The 18,940-nt window shown below is 39.2% G+C and overlaps 1 protein-coding gene across 7 annotated transcripts; it reads right to left on the reverse strand.

The window, feature by feature from the left end:
* Positions 1–1,710: 1,710 nt before the first annotated feature.
* On the reverse strand, positions 1,711–12,444 carry rp9.L (retinitis pigmentosa 9 (autosomal dominant) L homeolog). Of its 7 annotated transcripts, none has more exons than XM_041565599.1 (9): positions 12,303–12,444; positions 10,933–11,043; positions 10,132–10,260; positions 8,969–9,188; positions 6,287–6,317; positions 5,949–6,078; positions 4,228–4,319; positions 3,324–3,385; positions 1,711–2,480 (listed from the first exon to the last, which is right to left on the reverse strand). In XM_041565599.1, exons 4-9 carry the CDS (start codon positions 9,163–9,165, stop codon positions 2,312–2,314), a joined length of 681 nt encoding a protein of 226 aa, XP_041421533.1. In that variant the 5' UTR covers positions 9,166–9,188; positions 10,132–10,260; positions 10,933–11,043; positions 12,303–12,444; the 3' UTR covers positions 1,711–2,311.
* Positions 12,445–18,940: the final 6,496 nt, after the last annotated feature.

The raw sequence follows: 18,940 nt of genomic DNA on the forward strand, positions 1-18,940 counted from the left end.
TTTAGGGCCCCTTAAACCTTTTGAAAGACATTTTTTTCACAGACATATTAAAACTTTTTATTAGTCGATGTTCCACTGGGCATGCCCAGTAGTTTCAGGTCGGGATGCAACGAATCCAGGATTCGGTTTGGGATTCGGCCTTTTTCAGCAGGATTCGGCAAATCCTTCTGCCTGGCCAAACCAAATCAGAATTTTCATATGCAAATTCAGATTCGGTTTGGCCGAATCTTTCGAAGGATTTGGGGGTTCAGTGCATCCCTAGTTTCAGGGCCTACTTCCTCTATAGTTATAGTCCTGGATACATTATTATTGCTTGCATAATGACTGTAGTATATGCCATGTTCATTTTTTCAAGTCTTTTTTTCAGCTTCAACAGAATAGGTAGGGGCAGATTTATCAAAATGTGAGATTAGAACTCAATTTCTATTTTTCCTATGGGATTTTCAGAATTGTATTTATCAAATGATGACCTCTTTCACTTTTGAGCACTGCTACAGAGCAAACATGACTGACTCCCACTACTGGACTAGAGAAAATGATTGCAGCTTAAAAGGAAACATCAAACCCTAGAGGGGGTTAATGCTGTATTACATGGTACATAATGCTCTCCACGCATTTTTCTGGCAGATGACGATTACTGCTCATTTAATGTTTCTTTGAATGATTGAAAGAAAAGTCATGCATGAAAGTTTGTGAACCCTTTGAAATGTTCTACATTTTTATACTAATGTGACAAACATAACTGATTTTCAAACAAGTCCTAAAAGTAGATGAAGAAAACCTAATTAAATAAATGAATGAAACAAAAAAAAAAATCAAAGAAATATTATTGAAAAAAAAAATGATCCAATAACACATTTTTGAGTGCCAAAAGTGAATCTTTAGGATTATCATATAATTTGAAGGTGAAATCAGTCAATGGGATGAAAAACAAAAGAGTGTTTTAAAAAAAAAAAAAAAATGGGGATCCAGCAAAGCCTGATCACTCATCCGACACATTTGTGAATGTGTATCATGGCTCAAACAAAGGAGGTGTCCGAGGACCTCAAAAAGTGTTGTGATGCCCATAAAGATGGAAAAGATTACAACAAGACTATCTCTAAAGAGTTTGGACTCAACCAACCAATCAACAGACAGATGTACAAATGTGGTCGACCATCAAAGATAACTCCAACTGCAAGGTATCTAATAGTCCGAGATAGTACAAAGGAACCTAGGGTAACTTCTAAGCAACTAGAGGCCTGTCTCACATTGGGAAATATTGATATTCGAGAGTTCAACATCAGGAGAACACTGAACAGCAATGATGGTATGGCAGGGTAGTAAGGAGAAAGCCACTGCTCTCCCCCCAAAAAATATTGCTGACCATCTACAGTTTGCTAAAGATCATGTGGATAAACCAGAAGGATACTGGATGAAGGTTTTAGATTAACGTATGAAGCTCAAAGTCCTGACCTTAATCCAATTGAAATGTTGAGGAAAGACAAAGTGGGTGGAGGAAACCCAACATCCAAGAGCTGAAGCTGTTCTGTATGTAGAAATGGGCTAAAATTCCTCCTAGTCGATTTCCAGGACTTATCAACGGTCCACAAACGTTTAATTGCTGTTATGCTACACAAGGGGGTCTGAGAGTATGATACAGTTACTTTTGTCGCACACAGATATGTTATTGAATCTTTTTTTTTTAAATAAATACATGACCAAATATAATAATTTTTGTTTCATTTGTTTAACTAGGTTTTCTTCAGCTACTTCTAGAAAATCAGATTCACATACATATAAAAATATAGAAAATTGGGTTCACAGTTGTATGTAGTATAGCTGTAATTAGTATTTCCTTAGCTGTTTTGAATATGTACGAATGATTTGGGCCCTCCAATAGCTGTAATGTACCATTAAATAAGCTGATCTGCAACCTAAATTTACCGTTTAAGAGACAACCACTTATGTAGTATTAGGCTACCCCATAGAAATACGCAAATTAAGACATTTTATTTCCCCATAATCACTAGCTTATTAAAGGATAATAATCACTTAAATTGCAGAATAAAGTCATAAACAAAACCACATTGTTCCATTCATTTTCAATGGCTGATGATCAATCGGGAAAAAAAAATGTATACATCAACTTTCTTGAATGTTGGCAATTTTAAATAATTGCATATTAATATATCTGTCCCCAACAGAATCAGTGACTTAATATGATCCTGTTTGGTTTTAGCACATTATAATTCTCACAAATTTTCATCTTTTATGGTTGTGTTTCCAAAAGATGATTGTAATTTTTCAGCCAAAAGTCTTTATGACTTGCTCATTCAGAAGAAGATTTGTTCTGTGAATATTTGTGTTTTTTCTTCTTTTTTTTTCTCTTCTCTTTCTTCTTTTTCTTCTTCTTGTGCTTGCTATGAGAGTCATCAGAACTGGAACTGCTGCTTTCATCAGAGGTTGAGTCTTCCAATAACTTTTTAAGCTGCTGGATCCTATAATATAGAACATGACTGTTTAAAAACAGATGCAGGAAAAAACAAATAATAGCAGAAAGGTTGTTCCTTCCCTGTCATACTCTTCTTATCAGCATTATAAAATACAGAACAGTTGAAAGAAGTTTAGAATTTTTAGTCTTTTAGTTTTAATAATAAGAATGAAATTCTACCTACGGGCTGATAGGACTCAAACAAATGCACTTTTAGCCCCATAACAGGGGCCTTCAAAGGCATTCTGGAGGAAATACTAGGGTTATTTCAGTCACTGCAGTAGTATGTCGTATCAAATACGTTTTTGGTTTACCTATGGATGCTTCACTTCGTGGCAGCACATTTGTCACAAGAGCTACTATTGACAATGGCTGGAGTGCTGAATGACTGAATTAGATACCCATGCTAATGCTCCAGTTGGTAGAGTTTACTTTTGAAGAGATTGATAGAAAGTTGTTATGGAAGAATAGAGGGAGGTAAGGAACAGTAAGAAAAGTTTAGGAAGAGTGATGGCAGAGGATATGGGTGATGGAGAAGAACATTTGATCAGCCCTTCTCCTGACAACTTTGACTACTTCATGGTCAGAAACTAACCAGCAAGTGCTGTTGTAACGAAATCTATTCATATTTTACCGTACATGTATACTTTAATATGTTGGAATTAAATAATGTAAATTGCATAAGTGCTTAGAATAGCACGCACAAGAATTTTACATTCACTTATTTCACAGGTTTACATATCCTTAAAACCCAAGGAAAAGCTTAATTTCTAAAGGGGAGTGTCAATTTGTTAGGCATCCCACAGTGATTACAATCATCAAATATCACATAATTTGCTAAATTAAATACCTCATTTGCTTTTCCTCATGTTCCTTATTTTTTATCAAACCATACATTGGATCTTCATGTGCCTGAGTAAATAAGAGACAATATGAATTAAAATCTATTTCCTGGGATTCACATTTATACTACAAATTGCAGACTGAATGAACAGTAAAGTCTATTTCACTAGATGGTTGCAAATATTAGTAACCCCCCAGTGAAATAGATTGGGTTCTGTCCCAAGCTGGTTCTCCTTTTCAGAAAAAACTGTCTTGAGTGCTGTGCTGGAATTTGCTTACCTTACAGTTATCTGTGCTAAGGCTTGGGAAATCGCACTTGCGCAGTAGAGTAAAACTTTCCACTGGGAAAGTGCCTAACATTTTGGTGAAATTAGCTTTCCTTGTCCTTTAAAGAGGAAATCAATTTTCCTAAAATATATTTCCATCAGGTGTGTCTGTCATTGCAATGGTGTATCTATAGCTTATAGCTAAAGTGGTGGTTCTGTCATTTAATGAAAGAGTCCAAAAGAAAGCCAGTAGCACACTGAGTCAGGTTGCAGTTGTGTTCAAAAGGAATTATTTTATTAAGCCCATATGCAAAAAGGCCTTTTTGCATATGGGCTTAATAAAATAATTCCTTTTGAACACAACTGCAACCTGACTCAGTGTGCTACTGGCTTTCTTTTGGATATCGATTTGACCCAGTGACAGGGGTGGGTCTCACAGTACAGCACCTGGCACTACAAAAAGTGTGTATTTGGGAGGTGAGCGCTCCACTTGATTGGACTTATTTAATGAAAGAGTGGCACTGCAAGTCACATCATGATTCTCTGAACCACAACAACTTTTGAACTTTTCTTCAAACAGACAATATATCAAACTGCATCAAACTCAGCTATTAAGTACAGAACTGGAAATAAGGTTCTACTGACCACTCTGAACTGTTCAATTTTTTGATTGCCTTTTATAAAATAAGGACATTCCCGGTCACCGGTTCTGTGGCCATACTGCTTACACCTCCAACCTGCATTGCAAACAAAAACAGAACACAATGGACTGCATGGGACATATATACATTTCTTAGAAAATGCACTTAACTGTAAAATGTTGATTATTATATTTATATAAATGCAACTCATACACAGTGTTAATATGCTGCAGACACAGAACATAGACATTTTGTTTCTAACACCTACTCTAAGGATGTTATTTCTAAAGGGAAAAAATAGCCGTTTGCTATCAACCAGAAGCACATCAGGAGAGCTGCACTTAATCCAGAACTGCACTGCTATTAGTGTTCAGCAAGGTCAATGTTTGCAGTACTGTTCCAATCCCAGGTTCAATGCCAGCCCTAGTAAAGACTGATGCTCCAAGACTTGATCAAATGCAAAAATATTTCAAGTGCATGGCACAAAAGCTAGCATGAATGAGCCCTGACACATAGGAGCTGCAAAAAATATACACAACTTTTATTATAATAATTTTTAGTAATACATTTTTGTTCCATATATTATTAGAAAGAACTCATGAAATGAAAAACTTTAAAGGAAAACTTTACCCCCACAATAAATACTTAAAGGGGTTGTTCACCTTCAAACAACTAGCTGTTTTCAGATAGATCAACAGACTTTTTCCAATTACTTTCTATTTTCTTTGTGTCACAGTTTTTCTAATATTGAAGTGTAAAGCGTAATTTTTCACCTTGTAAAGCAGCTCTGGGACTCTTTAAACTGTTCTAAATTGATACATTTAGTTGATACATTTCTTATCTGAAAACAACTTAACTGTAAAAAGTGTTTGGAAGGTGAACAGCCCCTTTAACATATTAAAGTGGACCTGTCACCCAGACACAAAAATCTGTATAATAAAACTCCTTTTCAAATTAAACATGAAATTCAATTTCTATTTTTTATTAAAGCATTTATAGCTGTTGTAAGCTCATTTAAACATCTCAGCTGTCAATCAAATATTGTCTGCCCCTCCTCTATGCCCTGGGCATAGAGGCAGGGCAGACAATTACTTTCACTTTCCATTCAGCACTTCCTCGAAATCGTTGCTCTCCCCACATTCCCCCGTTTTCTTCACCGTTTAATTGTGTAGCCAGGGCATGGGGATGGACATCAGGTCCCCCATTCTGGTGCACAAACAAGATTCTGAGATGATGCAAGGCTTGTCTTAATAACAGTGTCCACAAAATGGCTCCTGCCTGCTTGCTATAATTATGAATTCCCAGACTGGAGGAAACAAGATTCAAATAATTTATATAGTGTAACCAAAGTTCATTTTGCTTGACTAATGTGATAAAATAGGATTATGAATAATTTTTTTGGGTGACGGGTCCCCTTTAAATTAATTAAATGAGTTAAGATGACTTTAGATAACACAGTTTCTTCAATTAATCCCGAGTCATGACGCATTTAACACACAAATCCAAGTGGCTTCATCTGTATTTATCAGTAAATATGGTTCGTTTGTGTGCACCATGGTAGGATCCCAGGGGTGGCCCTTACTACTTAAAAAGGCAATTTTCTATATAGGATCACCCAATGGAACATACTACTACTTTCATTTATATTTCATATTTATAGAGACTTACATGGATCAGGGGTATAGTTTTCCTTTAACAGTTTAAAGAGTGATTTTGCAAACTTACACTGCATAACTTTGACTTGTTTTCCTAGTGGCATCCAGAGTCCTTTAGTTGGAGCATGTGCCAAGAAATCTCTGGCATGTTCATTGCCAGGCAAATCTGGTATACAGTCTTCAGGCTTAGGTTCATCTTCCTGGGAAACAAAATAGCTGAAAATTCCAGACACCTAGCCTGACAATTCAATTTTGACATACATAGAGAAAGAAACTGTCCAAGCAGAATTGCTCTAGCTGTAATCATGATTAATCAAAGAAAGATTAATTGACGAAAGCAGAAACCAGCAGCATAAATGACAATTCATTATTATCAGATAATTCTCAATGTATATTGTGTTACATTACCTTGATCAACCCTGGTGGAGGTTTTTCATAGCTGCAAGAAATCACAATACATATTTATATGTGATCGGAAAAGGTGAACAGGGACAGAAGGTGACAAAAGAGAAAAAAAAAATAGATATTTTTAAAGTAGCTATGCACATTTAGAGGGAATGCAAAATGTTTCAGAAAAATACAAGCAATGTCACTTCTGCTGGACTTAGACTTTCAAATTCTATATATGTTACACATGCACTGAACATTCACCAAGTATTATTATCACCTTTTATTCTCATGCTATTTGAAGATCAATTCCTATACCTCAAACACCATATTAGGGCCAATGTTTGTAATTTGTCTGCTTCATTCAATGTATGCCAATATATCTTCCACAACTACATGCCTTAAAGGGATACTGTCATGTGAAAAACATTTTTTCAAAATGAATCAGTTAATAGTGCTGCTCCAGCAGAATTCTGCACTGAAATCCATTTCTCAAAAGAGTAAACAGATTTTTTTATATTCAATTTTTAAATCTGACATGTGGCTAGACATATTGTCAATTTCCCAGCTGCCCCAAGTCATGTGACTTGTGCTCTGATAAACTTCAATCACTCTTTACTGCAAGTTGGAGTGATATCAACCCCCCCTCCCTTTTCCCCCCAGCAGCCAAACAAAAGAACAATGAAAAGGTAACCAGATAACAGCTCCCTAACACAAGACAACAGCTGCCTGGTAGATCTAAGAACAACACTCAATAGTAAAAACCCATGTCCCACTGAGACACATTCAGTTACATTGAGAAGGAAAATCAGCAGCCTGCCAGAAAGCATTTCTCTCCTAAAGTGCAGGCACAAGTCACATGACCAGGGGCAGCTGGTAAATTGACAAAATGTCAAAATCTGTTTGCTCTTTTGAGAAATGGATTTCAGTGCAGAATTCTGCTGGAGTAGCACTATTAACTAATGTGTTTTGAAAAAAACATGTTTTCCGATGACAGGATCCCTTTAATATTGGTTTAAAGCAGCAGTGACACTTTACTGAGCATATGACAAAGTTTACATCCAAACACTGCCACATTCATAGACACATTCCTGATATACAATTGTATTGTTTAGTACAGGGGTGTCAAAACTTTTTCCACCAAGGGCCATATGCGGTAAAATATACAAACAGCCGGGCCACTCACTGTGGCCACGCCCATTTTGTGGCAACACCCCCTGATTACCATGTTCATGACACACACACACAGTGAGGCACACACAGCCTCACTAAATCCATCCCTCCAGCAAGCCAAGCACCGAGCAGTTCATCAGATGCACGAAATCCAGCCCATGTTAGGCAGCAGTGTAGAAGGGGAATGGAGCCATGCTTTCAGTTGTTTACCGGCACCCCCCTCCCTCCCTGCACTACAATAAACTCCGGTCACGGGGAGGGCGGAGTTTAGGACAAGCTTCCACGAGTCTACACTGAAGCACTGTAGGTTCCGCCCGCCAATGACGCCTTGGTAGGAAACTTTTTTCTCTGGATGCTGAGAGGGGGAGGGATTTTTGCACGCTGCGGGCCAATTAAAAATGGATATCGGGCCGCATTTGGCCTGCGGGCCGTAGTTTGGACACCCCTGGCTTAGTATTTGAATCTGACTTAATTTGTGACTTAATTGAGTTGCTTTATGAATTAAGTTTACTGTACATATGGACATGGGAAACATGTTCTTTCATGAAGCAATGCTGGAGAAAGAAGGAAAGGGTGGCTTACTTATATATAGTGGAAAGTATTGTAAAGTAAAGATCGTGTTGAAAGGAGGACAGATGTAAAGGAGAAAAACATTTGGGTCTATTGAGTTTATTATCCAGTTTATTAGTTGGTATAGTGTCTTGACTGAAAATTGATTTAAGAACTCATTTATAAAGTTCAACTGCAGCCGTTATGTTCAAAGATAGCTGCAGTCTAATCAACATCATTTATAATAGATACTTGGGTCCAAAGCTGTTCCTTGCATTTATGTATTTTAGTGCCAAGCACCAACATACCAATCTGTTTGGATGTATCATGTGCAGTGCACTTATTGATGCTGGGGAACCCAGGAGCTAGTCACTTCAAAGGTGGTCGTAGCTCCCAGCATTTCCACCGCAGCATAGACTCAGAGTGCCTAAAGAATAACACGTAGACATAGATTTGACGGAGAGAAATGATATAATCTCCAAAAATTTTGGAGAGTGGCTGATCGGATCCAAATCAATGGAGCAGGGGCAGAGAGCAAATTAGCTTCTCTCGATCTGCATACCCACAACCTTAAACTCTAGGGGTGTGCACTTTTGTTGGACATTCTCAGTAAGGCAAATCACTAATCTTCTGACAAGGGGTGCTTTCTTGCAGAACACCACACCATCATGGTTAATTGTCTTCCCAAGTATCCAGTGCACTGGCTGCATGTGCAGTATAGTAATTTTACTTTGTTTACTGTACTAAGCATGTGACCAGCTTTAATCGTCACAGGGGATCTGTGGGAAGGGGATAAAGCATGTTCTAAAAACTTATCTGAAGAAAAAGAACAGGATGAACTAATTTTCATCGTACACCCTATTTACATGTTATATGTACAGGTTGAATGTAGATGTATACTGACCCAAAAATGCAAACACATTTAAGCAAATACACGGATGTATACCAAATGGGTATACAAGCAGGAAACATTTTACTTACAAAGTCTCAACATGCTTGATTTTTTGGATTTCTTGTGATGTGTGGGTCCCACTGCTGCTACTTCGCCTCCTCTTGCGGCTACTGTGCTCTTGCTCTGGATCGTGGGTGCTGCCTGGACTGCCTGCATCATACTCATCTCTCCTGTGGTGCTTTACACTATGCTTGTTTCTTGGTTCTTCCTTCCTTCTGCAAGACATCTCTTCTCGTCTCTCAGGTCAGTCTTTTCTACAAATCATGAATATGTTCAAGAGCATGGTCGTGCAGCAATAGAAAAAAAAATACAATTCTGAACACAGATGATACAAGTACACGGAGTGCAATAAAAATTGTCCTATGTTGGAAGCAGTCATTTGTTTTAACCAGCTCATTGAACCAGAACGTTGAAAGGATTCTAAGTGCAATGGCCCACAGGGCTATTTTTGGGCTCCATGCATTTTAGAAGTTCCAAATGCAGTGCCAATTAAGAAATAATAAACTAAGACATGTAACAACTATCATGTAACTGAAACTATCATCAAGGAGCACCATAAGGCTTACTTTGCCAAACTGTCATATCGAGTCAGAAAACAAGTTCAGTTTGAAGTAGAAAAGTATGGTAATATGCACACTATGAACAAAATACACTAGTCTGTATTCAATACAATCCTGGCTACAATCAATGCCCTCTATTTTAAACCACACAAGCAAAGACATTTCTGAGCAGAACAGAACCTTTAGAAGTCTGAAAATATGTACACGGAATCCACAACTGCAACTGGTGCACATATGCAAAAGAAAGCATGGTGCATGTTTGCTTGGTTGTTCCAATATAGGTAATCCCACAGTAGAAGAAAATGTAATAGAACCTTACAAAGTCAGAATGCTTTTTAGTTCCTCCTGTTAAAGCAATGGTTCCCAAACGGTGGGGACCCCATTGGAGATCACAGTCCTGGCTGTGGATGCCAAGATGTTTGAGGCCAGTTAGAAGAGCTTTGGATATAATGACAGGGAATTGGCCCGAAGCAATACATGGGATGGAAGATGATTAGAGGTTAACAGGTAACAGGCTAGTTAGTGTAAGGAATAGGGGATATTTCAAGTAAGGCTAATGGTGGGATTTTGCTGCAGCATAAGTCATAGGTAAAGGTAGGCTATAAATAGAAGGGCACAGGTGAGGTACTTACCTGAAAACAGGCTTTGAGGCGTCCAGGACAGAATGGAGAGAGATGTCGGGGAGAGGAATCACACCTGAGCAAATGATTGAATGGATGCAGAAAGCAGGACCTGAAGCCATTCAAAAAGCCTTTCAGCACCTACAAAAAGAAAGAGAAGAGCAACAGTCGTCAGAAGAAGCAGCCAGCTCAGAAGCGACTGAAGGCACACATCACCGCAACAAGAGACAGAAAAATGACCACAAAGCCTCCTGTAGCAGGAAGAGCAGCGGCTAACATAGTGAGGAAGGCTGTAAGGAAGACAGCAGCTGGGAGACGCAAAAGGGAAGCAGCACAAAGAAAACCCCAACCCACGGCGTGTGCAGCATGGCCGGCAACATCTCCCCCGCAGTCTCTAATAAACACGCAGCTCAGCAACCTCTCTCCCCGGGCTCAGACAAGGAATGCGGAACAGCAGTGACAGCCACACGCAGTGACTGTAGCCCAGCTCCTCCTTCTCCATACCTCCTCCCCGCCCTCTTATCTCTCCCACACAGGCAGCAAGCAGTGCAGCCAAGAGCAGAGACTCGGCAGCTTACAGCAGTAAAACCAGAAACAACTCTCACAGCAACACAAGGGCACAGCTCAGCCACCAGAACCACAGCAGCCTGCACCTACCAGCAGCCACAGCACAGATACAACGATTAACAGCCCTCCACATCAAAAGCCAGCCACCAAGACAGCCAGATAGACACACAGATGCTAAGAGAACTGGGTAAATTAAGTTATGCCATTTGCATCCCACACTTAAAGAGTTAATTCCCAGTAATTTACCTGTAACACCTGGTGCGGTCATAAGGCATTTAAGCACGGGTGTCAAAGAAACTGCTTTCAATGATCCGTTAGTCTGTTACACTACACCTTTAGGACTTAATTTACCAGGATCTGTAAAAGAAAAAATTGTTAAATGTGAATATGTTGATTTACTATCATTATTACCTGCTAACAAGGATTTCCTAAAGGGAGAAAAGAAAGGTGATGGTGAGGAGGAGAGACGCAGACCAGTTGCATGTACATTTTCTAACTGGTTTCAAGCTTTCTGTATTTATTGTAATATCCTGTGTAATGACCAACCACAATTGGATCCAGGGTTATTCAAACATTTAGAAATTATCCTGGAGGCATACTGAAGTTATGGTGGTATTGCATGGTATATTTATGATGATAAATTCAGACAAAAAATGTCAGTCACAAGGGCTCTAACATGGGCTACAAAGGACATTGACCTGTGGATGGGGTTGCTCATCCCCAAACCACAATACAACTGGTCAGCAAAGAAAGATAAAGTACCAGGCAAACCTATTTCCTGTTGGGCATGTAATGAGAATTTTTGTCGATTTCGTGACCATTGTAAGTACAAGCACGAATGCAGTATCTGCACAGGCCAACAGCCGGCATTTCGATGCATCAAGCGATTCATGCCAACAGCAGGAAAGGGGGCCAATAAAGAGCATAGCAGAAAAAGGCGACAACACCAGTGAAGCTGGTAGAAATGGTACCTTTCCTAAAGCTGTACCCAAATCCGCAGATGGCAACGTTAATTTATGAAGGTTTTAAGGAAGGTTTTACCATCCCAGCAATAGATAGTCAAATTGAATATCCAATTTGTGATAGTTTAAAGTCAGTGTACATAAACCCTGAAATTGTTATGGAAAAAATTGAAAAAGAGATACAAATGGATAGAATAGCAGGCCCTTTTGAAGTACAGCCCATGGAGAATTTCTCCTTCAGGATTAATTCCTAAAAAAGAGCCCAATACATTTAGATTAATACATCATCTTTCCTAAAGGAATCTCTGTCAATGATGGTATAGATCCTGAATTATGTTCAGTGTCATACACCCCATTTGATGCAGCAGTTAATTTGGTAAGGCAATGTGAAGAAGGTGCATGGTTAGCAAAATCCGACATTAAATTAGCATTTCGATTGCTACCAATTCATCCCCGATGCCATAATCTATTAGGGTTTAATTTCAATGGTAAGTATTATTTCGATAAATGCTTGCCCATAGTGGCGTAACTACCAGCGGAGCAGCAGGTGCAACCAGGGTCCGTGGCGATTGCACCCCTAATGGGGCCGAGGCTGAGCTATGATGCAAGCTGTTTCTAAAGTCTCCGTTCTACAGAGAAAGGCCAGGGCTGCACCTGATGATGTCACGGCAGGGGTGTGTCCTTCCTCGGCTCCTTCAGTCTCCCTCCCCTAATGAGGCCGGCTAAAAAGTGAGCTGTTTCTGTAGCAAGGGCTGCAGCTGATGATGTCACGGAAGGGGTGGGGCCTTCATCGGCTCCTTCACTCTCCCTCGCTGGTGCAACTGTAAGTGCTCATGCTGTTCTACAGATTTCATCATATCGTCTAGGGGGCGATTGTGTGCAACTGCAAAGCCAGATATGCTGTGACACTAAGGGTCACACTGTCAGTATTACTGAGGAGAGAGATAGTGATTACAGATTGTCAGAATAAAGCCATACAATATAACTAGTACTATTGCTGTATACATTGGAGTTGATTTGTGTGCCTGTGTCTGTGTGTCTTAGTGTGTGCCTGCCTGTGTGTATGTGTGTCTGAGTCTGTGCGTGCCTGTGTGTCTGTGTGCATGAGTCTGTGTACCTGAGTCCATTTGTGCCTGAGTGTGTGTGGCTGAGTGTGTCTGTGTGTGGCTGAGTGTGTCTGAGTGTTGTTGTCAGTATTGCAGATTGTGACTGCATAAAGAGAAAAAATTTCATGTGGGAAAGGGACTACTGAGGAAGGAGTGGAGAGAAGGAGGTATATTAAAAAAGGCAAGTACAGAAAGAGGGAAATGGAATAGTTGTGGTCAGCAGAAGAGAAAAGGTGTAGAGGAGGGGGAACAGAGAAGAACCACTGAGGGATGGGAACAAGAACAAAATATAAAGAAAAAATGTTAAATTATTAAAGCTGGCTAGGTGGAAAACTGGCAAAAAAAAGAAGTAGTCCTTTAAATCAAGGGAACAAGTAAAGAGGAAAAGTGGAAGATCGAACAAGGAGAGAATAGAATGGAGAAGAGTCCATTGGATAACAAGGTATGGTACTATAAGCTTCAAGAAGGGGTTTGATGTCTTTTCAGAGGGAATACAGGGTTATGGAAGATAGCTCATAGTACAAGTTGATCCCGGGACTGGTCTGATTGCCATTTTTAGTCAGGAAGGAATTTTTCCCTCTCTAGTGCTTGACCAGGCCTGAATAGTAAATTTTAGAATACATGAGTGGTACTCAGCCTGAAGCCTTGTGTCTTTATTTATATATATCCTTATAAATTATATTATAATACATACTAAGAGTTCCCTATATAACTCAGCCTGCAGCCTTGTGCCCAGAAGCGTAACTAGAGGGGGGCGGGCCCTGGCGCAGGACGCGCAGCCGGGCCCCCGCAAATAAAAGAAAATATTTGGCAAATAAAAGAATACTACTGTTATGTGATAATATGGGGGTTGTGCAAGTCATAAATAACCAAGCAGGCAAATCACCCCCAGTAATAAGAATACTAAGACAGATAGTACTCAAGGCATTACAACTTAACATATGGTTAAAGGCAAGACATATCCCAGGCCAACAAAATAACATTGCGGATGCTCTGTCTCATTTTCAGATATCACGCTTCAGACAGCTGGTACCGCCAGCAGATTGTACTCCTCATCAATGCCCGATTCACTTGTGGGATCTAATATAAGCACAATACTTACTTTGATATATAATTCTGTAGCAGAGAAGACCTGGAGAACATATAGAAAAAGCTGGGCCGTGTGGCAGGTTTTTCTAAAAAGACACAAAAAAGTAAAAGAATTAGACATTATAATTCTATTTATACTGAACTGTATGGAATCACAAATGGCTGTAGCATCCATCAAAAAACACATAGCAGGGATTAGTTTTTTCAACAGATTATTGGGAAAGATCGATTACTCAAAAGCCCAGATAGTGAAACAGATCCTAAAAGGAATGCAACGTAAAGAAGGGAAAACAGACACAAGAAAACCGATTACAATGGTGATGATGGTAAAACTTATAGAGGTATTGGAAAAAATTTCAGAATACGAAAAACTGATGTTCAAAATGTTATTTATAATATGTTTCTTTGGAGCATTTAGAATTAGTGAAGTAGTGTCACCAAGTAAGAAAGCGGCAGGTGGATTAGAGATGACAGATGTTCAATTAACAGAAAGAAAAGTTAAGATAACAATCCGCAAATCAAAAACGGATGTATCATCGAAGGCTGGGACCTTTCAATCACATGGGTCTTTGTCCAGTTAAGGCTTATACAGAATTCACACAGATACGGGGAAATCAAAAAGGCCCCTTTTTCAAAATTCCAATTTATCAAAGTACTCAAGCTAGCCATAAAAGAGATAGGGTTGAACCCCAATGATAATGGAAGTCACTCCTTCCGAATTGGGGCAGCAACACATTTAGCCTTATGTGGCTACAAAGAAACAAATCCAGAAAGTGGGAAGATGGAAATCATACAGATACAAAGCATACATCCGACCGTCATTAATTGATGTTTAATTCATTGTTTTTTCTGGTTACAGGAAGATGTACAGTTTTCATTATTGGACACTCTTTTATTCACTGATCACTGAAGAGAGCACAGAGAAGGACATATACAGAAAACTTAGATTTCAAACAAGAGCAAGTGAAAGTTATCTGGCTAGGAATAAGGGGCGCTAGATGGGCTGATTTATATACCATGTTTACAAGCAAGTTGCCAAATTTGGAAATCCTAATATTGTTATTATACATCTAGGAGGAAATGACATAGGAAAGAAGAAAACAGTTCAATTGATTTCAGAGATTAGATGGGATCTAGCTCAGCTAAACTCACATTCACAAATACAGTATTTCTTTGGTCTGAGATAATTTCGAGGCTTATTTGGGTGGAGACAAAAAAACAAAAAACGCTTGAAAGGGCGCGGAAGAAAGTGAATTTTGCAATTGCAAAATATGGCAGGCAAGCAGGTTTACTCACGTACAGACATGTGGATTTGGAGCTGGGAGGTAAAGGCATGTATGATAGAGATAGGGTGCATCTATCCGAAATAGGATATGATATCTTTAATATTGGATTACAAAATGCAATAGAAATTGCTTTAGTGAAATGGAGGGTGGCCCAAACCGGATCTGGAGATACCGACTTGGGCGGTGGAGGAAATTGATTATTTGAATAAAGTAAAACATAATAAAAGAAACAAAGAGGCTCCTGGCAGTTAAGGCGGGAGCAAGTGCTGAGAGCACATTATTATTATTTTATGTTATCTAAAAGAATGTCAAATATAGATAAAAGTTTACGTTGACTGAATGATTAACAAATAAAAAGCTGCGGCATTTAAAACCTCCAGCTCCAGAAGTGTCATTGTGGTTATTTGTATTATAGTTAAGTATCCATCATTCTTATCCCATGTCTATTTAACCCTTAGATCCTACCCAATGCCCAGCTTGAAGCTCAATTAAAATGAAATGGTTTGCTGAACACTTATTTACTGCCCTAGATATTCCTGGAAAATGACTGAATGGTGACAATGTTATGTTTATATATGCCTCTAGCTTCTTATGAGCTAATGTTTGCTGTGGAAACCAATTTGTTAATGGACATTATAGAAGCCAATCTTAAAAATGCAATGGCTATGCCTCATATACACATTTCAAGCGTTACTGCTTGGTACAATTTAACAAGTATTCCACCATTTTCCTCATAGTTTGGCCACTGGAAGTAACTTAAGGTTACAGTCTTTGGACATGGTTAACCATGGTAAGACTAAATATGTACCGCCGATAAAATGAATGTGTAGTTATTTATAATGTGAGTATATTGTGAGCAATTAACGCGGTCATAAATGCATACCGTCCAACAATCCCACTTTTTGTTGGATAGTCTCAAGTTTCTTCGCAGACCCCAGATCTTAAAAACCTGCTCCTTAGCTCCGGCCTGACAACTAATACCATTACAAATCTCATCTCGTGAGACGAGAGCGTCACAAATACACCGACATAACCGTAATAACGCAGCGCGTAGAGGCGTAAGACATGCAACAACACGTGGTAGACATGATAGGAGTGTATTTTCATAATTTTCCACCCTTTGCTCGCAGCTCCTACGTTTGTTAGCAAAAATAAATACTTTATTGTTCACGTTGATTGCCAGTAATTCCTACATATGCATATTGTTTCTCCGCTCACGACCTACTGTTTTTTTTCCCTGGAGGATACTGACTGACACAATATCCCAAATAGCTGCAACTGGAGTCTCTGTCTTTCTGACAACAATAGTTTTGGTCATTTTATATGTTTAAAACTTGTGCCAGCGAAGAAAGATTAAAAAACACATTTTCCTTGTGGTTACTGCCAACACTAATGCCCCTACTCTCAGAGTGGAAATAAAAAGGAATAAAACTGTTGTAGCCTTAGGGCAGAGACACACAGTCAGATTCGGGGAGACTAGTCGCTAGGGTTGCCACCCGGCCGGTATTTTACCAGCCTAGCCGGTAAAACACCTGCCAAGGCCAGGGCTGGTATTACAAATTTACCGGCAATGTAGCTGCCGGTAAATTTGTAATACCCTTAAAAAGACCCCTCGGCCCGCCCCCAATCATTCTAGCTGAGGGGAAGGCAGTTCGGGAAGATTAGTCACCCCGAAGAAGAGGAGATTTGTCACCGGGCGACTAGTCTCCCCGAATCTGACCGTGTGTCTCTGCCCTAAGGCTACAAATGTATTATTCCTTTTTAATACCACTCCTCTACGAACTGGGAGTAGGGGCATTGGAGGAGATTTGTTGCCGGGCGACTAATCTCCCTGAATCTGAGTCTCTGCCCTTTACAGAGAATTTGTTTTTTAGATGGGGTCAGTGACCCTCAATATAAAGCTGGAAAGAGTCAGAAGAAGGCAAATAATTAAAAAACTATATAAAAAAAAATAAACATTGAAGACAAATTGAAAACTTGTTTAGAATTGGCTATTCTATAGCATACTAAAAGTTAACATTTTTCCCCCCCATTTTTTTATGCCGGGGAACAACATTAAAAGCATTTTTTCTTTTTTCCAACAATACTTGTCACCATCAGAGCCTCTTCTTCCAATTTGACTAGAAATTAAGATTTTTTTTGTAAAATGAAATAAAATAATCTTTGTATTATTTGTATGTACTCTGGGGGTCCCAGGAGAATTGTTTTTTTATGGGAAATGAATAATTTAGGAGAAAATGATTGGTAATATTGATCAAAAGCAATCTTGAGGTTTTTAGGTTCTTTTTTCACAGCGGCATCAGAGGGTCACAGTTTTTTGTGCAAACGAGGCAGATTTTTCACATTTCAGTGATAAAACAAGGGCTTATTTCAGAATGTGAAACTGACCTAGAAAGTATGCTGAATTAAAATAAACTTTGATTCAGACTAAACACTAATTGCAAAACTTTTAAGCTCTCCTACCTATAAAAGGAGGTCTGTCCATGTCCAGAGCATGCCATCTCCTTTTCTGATCTGAACTTTGTTCCAGAAAAAGATACAGTAAAACAATCTCACAATTTAAATGGTGATCGTAAACCACCTTTTACTTCCGAACTTTTGTAATTAGGGGAAGTGAGGGGAAAGCATACAGAAGACTCTTCAATCCTATTTCAGAATATCCTCTGCTTCTGTCGTTGAAAAATATGTATGCCAAGCATCAAGAATACGAATGGCATACATATTGCTTTGATTTTCCGAAGTTGCCTCACGTGGAAACTTCGGGCGACTTCGGAAAACAAAGCGATGCTTATGCCATCCTGTCGTCGATTTGTCAGGCGGGAAGCCATTTGGGGAGATTAGTCACCCGCAGTAGAGATTTGTCGCTTGGCAACTAATCTCCCCGTTTGCCACCACCCTAATACGAGCTGAGTCCAATTAGTCCTCAAATGGACAAGGTGGATTTGGTGTTTTTAGTTCCAGGGCACAGGCCCGGACTGGCAATTCATGAATTCTAGCAAATGCTTTTTGGCCCTAGGCTAACTTGAAATGCCTATTTTGATTCCCAGTATGGACCTGGCAGGGCACATTCTATCGTTTGAGATATTGAATTTCTTTTACTTGTGCTAAACTTTACTCCTATTACCCTATGTGCCATGTGGGATAATTTAGGTGTATTGCTTTGGCTGGTTGATACCTTACCAACGCCAATGTTCCTGAGTTAAGTGTACCACTACATGTGCCAGCTGTTTCTCAAACACATTAATGTGTGCGCCTTATAAACTAGCGTGGGCGAATCGTCCAGCCTTTAATTGGCAGTCTTCTGACCTTAAGTGGGAGTTAGAAGCATTCTGATGCCAGTTAGATCAATTGCCAAAGCAATAGCCTAGATAGACTTTAAAGGGTTCGTTCACCTTTAAGTTAACTTTTAGTATGCTATAGAATGGTTAATTCTTAGCAGCTTTTCAATTGGTCTTGTTTTTTTTATTTGTTATAGTGTAATGATGTGCCTTTTTCCAGCTTTAAAATAGGGATCACTGACCCCAACAGACCTATTGCTCTTGGAGGCTACAATTTTATCATTATTACTTGTTATTACTATTCGGGCCCTCTACTATTCGTATTACAATTTTTTTTCTATTTAAACCACTGCCTAGTGGCTAGGGTAACTGGAGTTGAAAAAAAGAGAAAATTTAAATTCATACTTACCGGAATTTTCTTTTCCTGGTTACTATGGGCAGCATTCACACCAAGGGTATTCCCCACCTCTCCAGCCGATAGGACAGGATAACTAAAACTCCTCCCAAAATACCTACCTTCATCCCATATACAC

Source organism: Xenopus laevis, chromosome 6L (genome assembly GCF_017654675.1).
Source record: "Xenopus laevis strain J_2021 chromosome 6L, Xenopus_laevis_v10.1, whole genome shotgun sequence".
NCBI classification, from domain to species: Eukaryota; Metazoa; Chordata; class Amphibia; order Anura; family Pipidae; genus Xenopus; species Xenopus laevis.

Coding starts and splice junctions, on each gene's coding strand:
- rp9.L (XM_041565599.1), bottom strand. CDS start 9,165: ATGTCTTGCAGAAGGAAGGAAGAACCAAGAAACAAGCATAGTGTAAAG. Junction 6,318..8,968: donor ATCAAGCATGTTGAGACTTT/GTAAGTAAAATG, acceptor GATTTCTTGCAG/CTATGAAAAACCTCCACCAG. Junction 2,481..3,323: donor CATGAGGAAAAGCAAATGAG/GTATTTAATTTA, acceptor TCTATATTATAG/GATCCAGCAGCTTAAAAAGT.